Raw genomic sequence first — 12279 nt, 5'->3', positions numbered from 1 at the left:
AATTACAGCGTATTTTCTCACTGACCATTTAAAATTTTTTCAGCTGTTAGTCATTTTAAATTATGCAAATAATTATGAAATTAAGCAGATTATGAAGAGTGCTCACTATGTACCAAGCACCATTCTGAGTTATATGTAGTATCTCACCTAATCCTCAAAATCATATCCTTGTCATTTCAGACAGAGAAATTAAGGACACAAAGTGTAAGACCATAATCAATGTAGAAACTTGAATTAAACTGCAAAATACAAGATTTGCTGGCAGTAAATAAAATATCTTTATTATGATTATTTTAAAAGTTAAAATTTGCATGTTTCCTTGATAAAGTAGTCTAGAACAGGATAAAAAAATTACAAAAAGGCAAGCTCTTTCTTAATGATTCATTTGAATAAACTATAAAATTAAAATACCTAATTATTTAATACTTTCTAAAATAACACAAAATATATTCAATATGTAATATAAACCTCAACAATCCAATTCCCCTAATAAGCAATTATTTACAAACTCGGAACTAAGAGAAAAGGATTTAGCTAGACAAATAAGAAATGTTTTTGAATAATTTTATCCTAAGTAATCTATGCTTTGGAGTAGAAACATCTATGTAATACAATATGTTAATTTTATATTCTTACACTTAGTTGGTGCGAGCCTATCCCAACCTAAATTCTTATGTGCCTTCAAAATACAGCTTCTTAAAAAGCCTTTAAAAATTTGTAAGTGTACTAGTTTAGACTAACATTCAAAACAACATATCTTAAAAGTACAGAATTAAATGATACCCTGGTTGTTAAACTTCTCCTCATTAACAAGGTAAAGCATTTTCCGTTCTAAACTTTATAATTTTGTTATCTAAATAACAATACCATAGACTAGTAAGCAAAGCAAGCAACATTACTTTTTTAAATAACATCTTTAATTAAAGATTTTGCAAAGGTAAAATATTAAACTTAAAATAGGTCTTAGTACATCAAAATACTAAGTTCTCTAACTGTATTTCAAGATGGCCTTTAAAACATAATATCCCATATATCACGGAAGAGCAACCTTGATCTGCAATTGTACAGAATGAATTTTACAAACATAATAAATAGATTTATGTCCTCAAACATAACAGTATGTACACCAGCAGTTGACAATAGTAGCTCAGAGCAGTGAAAAGGATCAGCTCCTCCCCCCAAGTCGTAGTACTAGCGATTACTGGACCGACTGAAGGGGACTTAGCTGAAAGAATAGTTCATCAACTGAATGCAGTTCTTCCCTTAAAAGAGAAGGTAAAAAAGTTTTTGTTCCTCAAGATACACAAAATACTAAGTTTAAGGTGTTCTTCCTTAAACCACATAAAATGACACATGACAGACTAAGGCAGGCTTCAAGAATATGAATTTCAGAATAATTTCTATAGCATAAGATTAAAAATAACACAAACTCATGAGGAAACACATAAAACCATTATTTTTTAAACCCACAAATTCAAAATCTGCTATAGCGGATTCAAACAGGTAGGCAGAAGACAAGACATGAAGTGAAATGAAAATGTACAAAAACAGATCAATAAAACATTGCACAAAAGCTCAAAAAAGTTCAAGGTGAAATAATCTGAAAATATAGGAACTTTCTCAAGTGGAAGAAAATATTAAGTTATAAAGGGAATTCCCAAGAGGAAATCAAGTCTGTTTTCCCATACAAGGCTTATTTGCCCTCTGATAATAATGGTGACATTATTGCTATGAGATAATAAAAAAATTACTCTTAGAGGGAGACAACTCTTCATTCCTCCCCTAAAAGTCTGGAAAAAAAAATCCTTGATATTCACTATAGCAAAAGAAAGTCTTTATACAAAAGCTATTATATTTTTATGTTATTTTCTAAAAGCAGTCTATTATACTTAAGAACACATTATAATCACTATACACACTGCTCAAATCTTGATGCAATCAGTTATCAGTGGCTTTGATTTTTTAAAAGGCAACAGTGTAAATGTGACATGATGACATTTAACAGAAAGAACTGTGAATATTTCAAAAATATAAAAGCCCAATATAAAGATTCCCCTCATAAACAGACGTTTTGCTCTAGAAACTAATTGCACATTGAGTTGTTTTAGCCACATGTGGCATGCCACAGAAATTAGATGTGCTCTCAGGCATTCAAGTGGTCCAATTCGAAAAGTGACCACCAACCAAGAATCTGGATATTGAAAGGCACACACTTCCACACTTCAGCAATTTTGTAAGTTCTCCTTTGAGCTACTGATTCACGTTACTTCACTTAAAGTAAAAGGTGCCATCACCATCTGTGCAAATCTAAACAAATCTCTTCTGAAACCATTGCTTATTTTCTTAATACCAAGTCAGAACTGTGTTCCCCTTTGGGATGAACAACTACTTTCATTTTAAAATTCTGAAGAAGCCCCTTGCCTTTTCAAAGGGATGGTATTTTAATGTAACCTAACAAAAATTATTGTTTAAATATGTTAAAAGCATGATTAAGAATTCAAAGCAAGTGACATACATATAGCAAAAGCCACTATAGTGAAAATAAAACATGCTATTTGATTTAAAAAGAGCACAATGTAGTAATATATAAGGACAGCAGTGTTGTTTGGACCAGCTTTCAGAATCTTTATAGGTAAAAGAAAAGCATTTCCAAGTATGCTACAATTAATATGCAGCACACAGGTGCAAATATGAATGGTTATTTCCTGCTTCAAAATAACACTACTGAGTCACTCTGAAATAGTGGATGTTCATGTACAAAAATACAGTTATAGTAACAGGCCAGGATACAATGCTACTATGAACATGAATGCTTTCTACAAAGAGGGCTAAGACATGCTACAGTATTCCAAGTTTCAGTAGCTTTAAGAACTACTATATAGCCAAAGGGTTTAAGCTTACACAACACTGCAGCACTGCCACACTTTCATAGGTAGTTCAAGTCATTGACTTCTTCACTGAGTAAATATAAATCTACTAGCAAGCATACTGAAGGACAATTGAACAAGAGTTCTGTGATTTTACTCCCTCCCTTCTCTTCTCCCAGTCTTATCAATAAAGAAAACACAAGAAAAAAAGTTGTGTGTGCTCTGAATGTAGTGGGGTATTAAATAAATAAACTTCCCCTTAAAAGGACAGATCAATATTGTCAAAATAAAAGCTGTTATCACCAGTGGTGGCATCTAAATAAAACCTAACAAGCATGCTAGACACCACCATCTGCACCAAAGTTCAGAACACAAATTAAAAAGATCAAGTTAAAGGGGTGGGGGGAAAAAAAGCTTTGTAGAAAGATTTGTGTTTAAAATAAAATAGCTCACAGTTTTCTCCTTTGTAATATACTTCATTGCTAATTCTGGAAATACATAAAGGCAAATAAAAAGATGGCAGACAGACAAAAAAAAAAAAAAATCAATACACAAGTAACTTAAAACACCCATGAAATTTGCCAAGAAAAACCATGAAATCAAATCAAATTAGTTCTTACAACACAAAAGTCAAATTGAGTGTTTCTGCAGTTCTCCAAGGCAGTTGAAGCAAATACTGCCCAAGTGTTCTTCAAAGTTCTTAAAGAAATACAGGGCTTTGCATTCTTAATATACATACTAAAAGTTTCTATTATTTTAATATACACGCAAATTTCTATGCTTCTTTTCAATGTGCAAACTGGAGCCCAAGTCTATGTTACCAATGGCCCAGATAAGCCACCCAATGAAAGAGGTAAATATGTACTTAGTGGCCCACCTCCCTCCATCCCCTCCCCAATTTTCCCCTCAAATTACAAAGTTGCTTTTAAAAAACTTGTTCAATTAAAATAATAGGTTTTTAATTCTTTACTAGTAAACACAAGAAACTTTTATAATTACTAAACTTTTTAATAAAAATCCAGGTCTTCACCACCTGTCCTTTTGCTTCAATCAATGTACAGAATGATATCTGAATATTTACCTTAAAGACTAAATGCATATATAAGCACACACTTCAGCCCAACAAGAAAAACCTTCATATACTCAAGTACATACAATTTTAGTTAAGTGATATCTTTATAAAATAAAAATGTATTCCTGAGGAGCCAATTGGGAATTTCTTTTTAAAGTATAAGACTAAACAGTTTTTCTGTAAGTAAATTAAAGTGGTCATTTTAATTCCATTCAATTAAAACTCAAGTTTTTAAAGTGTGAAAACTTAATTAAAATAAATATTCATTCTTGGATTAAATTTTGTCTCCATACTGTGATTACTGATCACACTTCCTTTAATTCTTAAATAGATGTTTCATAAAGCAGGGAACAGATCTATATTACTGGGGGAGAATAACAGGTAAAAAATTTTAAGACGAGAGTTTCAGTTGTTTACTTATACAAGTGAATTAAAATTCAACACCATAATTCTTACCCTTTTGTAAAAAGCTCGCACGTAATTGTTACCAAATATAACCACATACAATAAGCAGTTTCATTTCAATCTATCAAAAGGAAGTTTCTTCAGTTCATTCCAACAAGTGTCTTCTAATTAAGCCCAAGTTGGAGGAAGGATAATAGACAAAGCTTTACATGCTAATTGCCGGTGGCAAGTTCCTGTATTTAAAATTGACAATTATGATTTTCCTACACAAAACCCAACCCCCACCCCAATACCCCCAGGTACTACAGTTCCATGGCTTGCCAGTTAGAAGTAGTGTCTATGCTGTCACGGTCTATCTTCGCTCCAGTAGCTTTCCTTCTACTGCACTTTTCTGACATGCAGAAGTGAAGTTTTGGTTGGTATTATGTCCCAAGTTCCAAACCATCCACTTTAATTTTGTTAAGTTTCTTTTGTTTTATTTATAAAAGAAGCAACTCTTCACCATTCTGCATCTCCAATGGCTTTGGAAAATATATAATCTCTTCCATTAAGATTCATAATGCCATCCTTGAGATGAAATTTCCATTTGTTTTTACTTCTGTGTATCTAAATAAACAAAACCAAAATTAGAATATAGGAGATAAAATTTAAAAAATCAAAAATCCCATTCATGGGGCTGGAGAGATGGCTCAGTGGTCTAAAGCACCTACTTGGAACAAGCTTGACAAAGCATAGGGACCGCGGTTCGAACCCCAGCACCACATGCCAGCCAGTCCCGCCCCCTGGTGGGCTGAGCTGGCCACACAATAAATAAATAGATAGATAGATAGATAGATAGATAGATAGATAGATAGATAATTTTTAAAAAATCCCAATCACCTCTTCCATAAAAGTCTCTTGCTATATGGCTTTTCAAAAGTAAATTTATCTCTAATTGGTATTCTATTATTGCTTGGAATATGTGTTCATTGAAGTAGTTCATTTATAAGCAAAAAATTTTAAAACCAAAATCCAATTCTCTGTACAGTACTCTCAAAAGCTAACATAGAACTTCTCACATAATGCAGAAATGCTCACTAGCTACAGGTATTTTCTGAGCTAACATGCTGCATCTAAGCACTCAGTACAAATATTTTCTATAGAGTACTCTGGCCAATGGTTTTCAGTGTCTGCCTAAATATGATTTAAAGGAAGAGGAAAAAAATTTTCAAATTAAACTATTAATTTTGAGGATAGCCTTCCTGTCTTTTGTACTTTCCCCTAGTAAAATTTGCCCCTTTTAGTTTCCTCTTCTGATTCTAGCTCCACCTTTTACCACTTAAAAAACTACCCCAGGGCCGGGGAGATGGCTCAGTGGAATAAGCGCTTCCCTGGCAAGCGCAAGGGCCTGAGTTCAATCCCTGGTTCCTCCAAAAAATAAAAATAAAAAATAAAAAACTACCCTTAATGTACTTGAAAACCCACTTATGTTCGTCCTCTAGACTCACACTCTTATAAAAAAAAAAAAAAAATCCCAAAAAGCTTAAGAGACAGAGCCTTACAGCTTTAATCTCAATAAAGTAGGCATTACATCTACTTACAATAGGTGACTTCAATGTATAACAGACACTTAACACATCCGAAGCTGAATTCCCTGTCCTAACCCTGCTCCAAATGCAACCCCTTGCCACCTGAGTTGATGGCTATGCAGTCCTTGTATACAGTTCCTCATCAAAATGCCCTGGACTCATTATTGACTCTTTTTTCTTTCTTTTTTCTTTCCCTATCATACTACCAAGAGGCAGGAAATCCCAGACTTTAAAAAAAAAAAATCAAACATCCAACCCTCCTCATCAACTTTATTAATACCACCACAATGTGAAGTCATCATCATCTCGTACTTGGATCATGGCACTGCCTACTCCTTGTTTGCTCTCTACACTCTACATTCAACAAAGAGCGCAACGTAATCTTCTTTAAATTTACATCAAACCATACAATTCCTCCATCTGAAACCTTCTGATAGCTTCCCTATATATTCAGAATAGGAGCCCATGTCATCACACAGACACATGCTATCTGCCTCCCTATGCTGGTCTACAATTACCCCTCTCCCTAGCTTAGCTTCACTAGCTGTTCCTCACACAAAACAACCAGGCTCTGCCATCAGTTAGGCTGTTTGATTATATGTCACCTGTACAAAAGACTTACTTAACTATGACTATTTTATCTGAAATCCATTCCCTTTCCTTTCTCTTTAGTATTCTTCCACAGAAAGTATCAACTTATTCTATTGCACATTAATAAATCAATTGTTTTAGCATCTGTCTACCTGTACTAGACTAAGCTTGTCAAAGACAAGGAACTTTTTTTTCATTTTGCTCAGCAGTGTATCTCAAGCTCCCGTGAAATCACAAAAATTCAGTAACCATCTGCTGAATGAAAAGACCTGTCTCCCCATAATAGTAATAATAATTCCCTATGAAGTACTAATTATCCTAAATACAGTTATACAAATACATTTCCAGCATGGACCAAGTGAATGAAACCTGAAAGGCACTAAGATTACATAGACAAAGAAAGTGATGCGTATCCAGGAAATACGAATTCCCAGAAAAGAGAAGTGATTTCATTATACTGAAAGGAAAAACTTGCTCAAAGCAAATGTAAGTTTCCACGTGCTCAGAACTGAAGCCATGTTGGGCAACAGATGCTAAACATTTTGTATTTCAACGAAAGTACAAAGTACAATTTGAAAAGCAATTCATTCATTGTTCCTTCATGATAGAATAGCCCAGCTGTGAAAAGAAATGCCCCTTAAAATTTTTCTAGAGAAAACTTACTAAAGTAAAATGAAGCCTGTACACTGCACATCATTTTCAACAAATATTAAAACAGTCACCATCTACCTACACTTGAGAAGTCCACAAAGGTATTTGCATTTAATAACTAAGACTGCTTTGATTGGCATTATATATCCTATCGTTCCTTATATTTTCTCCTCAAAAATTGATTCACTGAATTTTTAAAGTTTAGGCTTCAAAAGTAAACTCTCTAGTGAGTCTAAGATAAAGGTTTTCTCCTTTAGCTTGATAAATCTTACCTTTTCCTATTATGAAGCTGTGTTTTGGATAATTTAGTTAAAATCAGTTCCCTTGAGACTTCCTCACCACTAAAAAGTTTATTGGTGCCTGCTTTTTAATTCCATTATTCTTTCTTTGTACGTATGTATGTATCAGGAAATTATACTTGTTAAGTTTATGCTATAAGGTCATTCACCCAGAAATCACAATGCACAACACAGATGCAAGGAAACTCTCAATAACCTCTGACTTTCTTCTATAAATATCATTAGTGGGTAACTGTGGTGATACCATCTTTTTAATTGAAAATAAGATCCACTGTAAGTAAAACCAATTTAAGAGTTTTTTTAAATCTGTAAAAGAAATTTCACCAATGCACAAAATTTACATGACCATGACTATAACTCCAGTGCTCTATATAATGTTTGGTACTTGTAGGTATGTTCAATATATATGGGTTATTAAAAAAACCCATTTATTTCTGTTAAAAAGTTTTCAGCATCTGGTGGGGACCTCTGCTGAAATTAAATTATAAGTATGAGAAAATTAGTAACTCCAGAAGAAAGCTTTTTTTTTGGGGGGGGGGTGGAACTGGGGATTGAACTCATCAGGCCCTTGTGCTTGCCAGGGAAGCGCTTACTCCACTGAGCCATCTCCCCAGCCCCAAGAAAGCTAACTTTACTCCAATTTAAAAATCTTGATTATGAAAATCTCAGTGATAACAAAATAACTAAAGCAAAATCTTTGGAAAAAGCACCGTGCTTAAGAATTAAGAACACAAAGAAGTCCAAGCTCAGGCCCGGCGAGTGTGTGGGAGAGCTTCCGGCTACCCTGCACCTGCCGGACCTCTCCGGTCCAAACCCAGGCACACCGCGTTGAGACCCTCTGCCATGCCCTTGGGATTCCCCACCACACCGGAGCCCACCCCAAGCGTGCCGAATGAGTGAGAACTTCTGCTGCACTCTTGGGACACCCAGATCCAGCCCAAGCCCAGGCCCGGAGAGTGTGTGGGAGAGCTTCCCCTCTCCTCTGGGCCCCTTCGTCTCCTTCAGACCCAGCTCAGGCCTGGCATACAGGCCTGGGGTAAAACTCTGCAGCTGTAGTCCCTGTAGATAGAGTAGGGGACAGAACCACCCAGCTAATCCAGGAGCAAAACATCTTGCCAGAGGGACACAACAGGTTCACTTGCAGAGGCTACAACAGGAAGGAACTGAGCACAGGAGCCAGACCCAAGCCAGGCACACTGCATAAATTCAACTTTTGTAGATCTGTACCTGAATTTCAGTAGGTGCTAAGGTTATAAATGCACCAAAGGTCAGAAGACAGTGCTATATAAAATGACAAAGAGAAGAAGCAAAATGCAACCTCAGATCCCAAGCCCACTCAGAACAAGTGCAGAGGGCACTAGCACAGAAAAAAATGAGAATCACACAGCTAAAATCTCTGAATCAATAGCATCTGAAATAAACAACTGCAGAAAGGTATAGAGGAACTCAGAGTAGAAATCACCTCAGAAATAAAAAAAGAAATCTCTGAATTAATAACATCTGAAGTAAAGAATCAAATACTGAAACATAGGGAGGAAACCCAATCTGAAAAAAACTCTGCAGTAAAAGAATTAATAACTGCTTCTAAAGAAAACATTGATTAAAAAAAAAAAGATTAGAAAAATGATAGATAACTTGAATGAGCAATACAGGAAAGAATAGATTGCATGAAGCAGAGTCAAAGAGATATAGAGGAACTTAAAATCTCAATCACAACATTGCAAAACCGTTTGAGTGAAAGTGAAGACAGAGTTTCAGATCTTGAAGATGCTGGTGCAGCTAGTAAAAAGGTAAGAAAAGATCTCTTAAAAACAACTAGGATGTAGGAAAAAGTGATTCATTACCTGCAAGACAATGAAAGATGAACAATGTGAGACTAATAGGCATCAATGAGAAAGAAGGAGTCAATACAAATGTTAAAAAAGAGTATGAGCAGAAGTAAAAGCAGAAAACTTCCCAAATATGAGGAAACAATCTGACATTCAGGTAACTGAACCATACAGAACGCCAAATAACTTCAACCCAATTAAAACACACCGAGACATAAGAGTCAAGGTCCCAGAAATTCAGCACAAGAATAATATACTGAAAGCTGCTAGAGAAAAGAAGCAGATCACATTCAAAGGAAAACCCATCAGAATTACGGCCGATTTCTCTTCACAAACCATGAAGGCAAGCAGAGCATGGAACAGAGTACCTTAAGTCCTCTATGAAAACAAATTCCAGCCCAGACTACTATACAATGCAAAACTCTCTTTCAAGTTTGATGGAGAAGTGAAATACTTTCATGAAAAAGAATAGCTAAAGAATTTCATGATGACAAAGCCAACACTACACAGGCTATTGAAAGATTTTCTAGAGAGGGACCAAAATGATCAGAACTCCATGAATGAGATCAGAAGCAACCAACTAAATAGGGCAAGCAATTAAACACAGGAGAAAAAGGAGGACACGACAACAGGTAAATAACATGTCAATTGTAAGTCAATACATCTCAATTCCAACCATCGATGTAAATGGACTCAATTCACCAATTAAGAGAAATAGACTGGCACAGTGGATTAGGAAGCAAAATCCAACAACATGCTGTATACAAGAAACACACTTAAATTATAAAGAAATTCATAGGCTGAAAGTCAAAGGATAGAAAACAATACTACACACCCCTGCACCTCAGAAAAAAACAGGAGTGGCAATCCTGTTTTCATTCAGTCTCAACTTCAAACCAAAAAAGATCAAACGAAATAAAGGCCACTATATACTGATTAGGGGAAAAATTCAAGAGAAAGAGGTAACAATCATAAATATCTATGCACCGAACATGGGAGCACCCAATTATAAGACAAATCTTAATGGACATGAAAAATCTAATATCCAATACCAAAATCTTAACAAGAGACCATAACACCCCCTTATCCCAAAAAGATAGGTCAACCAGATAAAAAATTAGCAAAGAAATAACAGAACTGAACCAGAGCTTGAAACAAATGGACCTGGTGGACATATACAGCGTTCCACCCAAACACAGCTGAATACATATTTTTTGAGCTGCACATAGGTCATTTTCTAAAATAGACCACATACTAGTCCACAGATCATGCTTAAGTCTATACAAAAAACCAGAAATTATCCCATGCATATTATCTGATCCCAGTGCAATGAAACTGGAAATAAACGACAAAAGAAACCAGAAAAAAAAAAAAAAACACCCTAAATACATGGAAATTAAAAACTACCCTTCTCAGCAATCAACAGGTCACCGATGAAATTAAACAAGAAATCCAACAATATCTACAATTCAATGAAAATTCAACACAACTTATCGGAATTTATGGGATGCAATGAAAGCAGTTCTCACAGGAAAATTTACAGCCGTGAACTCACATTAGGAAAACAGAATGGGAACAAATAAGCACCCTAATGCTGCACCTCCAACATCTAGAAAAGGAAGAGCAAACCAAACCCAGAGCCCAAAGAGACAGGAAGAAATCATAAAGAGCAGAAATTAATACAATTGGATGAAGAAAACAGTTCAAAGAATTAATGAAACAAAAAGCTGGTTCTTTGAAAGATTAAATAAAATAGATAAGCCCCTAGCTAACGTCATCAAAAAGAGGAAAGAAAGAATTCAAATACAAGCATTGAGGAGTAAAAAGGGTGTAATCACCACAGACCAGTGGAAATTCAGAAGATTAACAATAGCTACTTTGAGAATCTTTATTCTCACAGAATAGAAGACACAAATGAAATGGACAGATTCCTAGAAAAGTACAAATTACCAAAACTGAATCAAGAAGATATAACCACTCTCAATAATCCAATAACAGCCAATGAAATATGAAATGTAATAAAAAAACCTATCGACAAAGAAAAGTCCAGGTCCTGATGGATTCACAGTGGAATCCTACAAGAAATTTATGGATGATAAAATCTCTATACTCCTCAAACTGTTCAATAAAATTGAAAAGGAAGCAATTCTCCCAAAATCATTCTTGGAGGCAAGTATTATACTGATACCAAAACCAGGGAAAGACGCAACTAGAAAAGAAAACTGCAGGTCAATCTCCCTCATGAACATAGATGCAAAAATCCTGAATAAAATCTTAGCATACAGAATACAGCAAATAATCAAGATTATACACCATGACCAGGTAGGATTCATCCCAGGGATGCAAGGATGGTTCAATATTTGAAAATCTATCAATGTAATACACTATTATCAATAGAGCAAAAACTACAAACCACATTATCATCTCAATTGATGCAGAAAAGCATTTTGACAAAGTCCAACACTCATTCATGTTCAAAGTCCAACAGAAAATTGGAATAGATGGCCTCTACTTCAATGTGGAAAAAGCCATTTATGAAAACCCAACGGCTAACATAATCCTAAATGGGGAAAAACTGAAATCTTTTACTCTTAGATCTGGTACATAGGATGTCTGATACATAGTGATAAGATGTCCTCTATCACCCCTCCTATTGCATATAGTTCTGGAATCATTAGCTAGAGCCATTAGACAACAGAGAGAAAAGGAATAAGAGTAGGTAAAGAAACCGTTAAATTATCATTATTTGCAGGTGACATGATACTTTACTTGGAAGACCCGAAAAACAAAAACAAAAACAAAAACAAAAAAAACAACAACAAAAAAAAAAAACCTCCCTCCAAGAATCTCCTAGAATACAGAAATTCAGTAGCATAGCAGGATACAAAGTCAATACCCAAAAGTCAACAGTATTTTTCTACACAGATAACAAACACACTAAGGGACATTATAGGAATAATACCTTTTAAAATGGCACCACGGAAAATGAAATACTTT

The 12279-nt window shown here is 34.9% G+C and overlaps 1 protein-coding gene across 1 annotated transcript in view; it reads right to left on the bottom strand.

Annotated features, from left to right (window-relative positions):
• Window positions 1-295: 295 nt before the first annotated feature.
• Window positions 296-12279, bottom strand: part of Gtf2a1 (general transcription factor IIA subunit 1) — a 43081-nt gene continuing 31097 nt past the window's right edge. Inside the window, exon 8 of the mRNA XM_012517261.2 lies at window positions 296-4950. Coding sequence (XP_012372715.1) covers window positions 4843-4950 — 108 coding nt within the window. The 3' untranslated portion in view covers window positions 296-4842. The remainder of the gene's footprint in view (window positions 4951-12279) is intronic.

Source organism: Octodon degus, unplaced genomic scaffold (assembly GCF_000260255.1).
Source record: "Octodon degus isolate 3935 unplaced genomic scaffold, OctDeg1.0 scaffold00007, whole genome shotgun sequence".
In the NCBI taxonomy this organism is placed as follows: Eukaryota; Metazoa; Chordata; class Mammalia; order Rodentia; family Octodontidae; genus Octodon; species Octodon degus.
The sequence above is the reverse complement of the archived record's forward strand: the minus strand, read 5'-3'. Positions and strand labels throughout refer to the sequence as shown.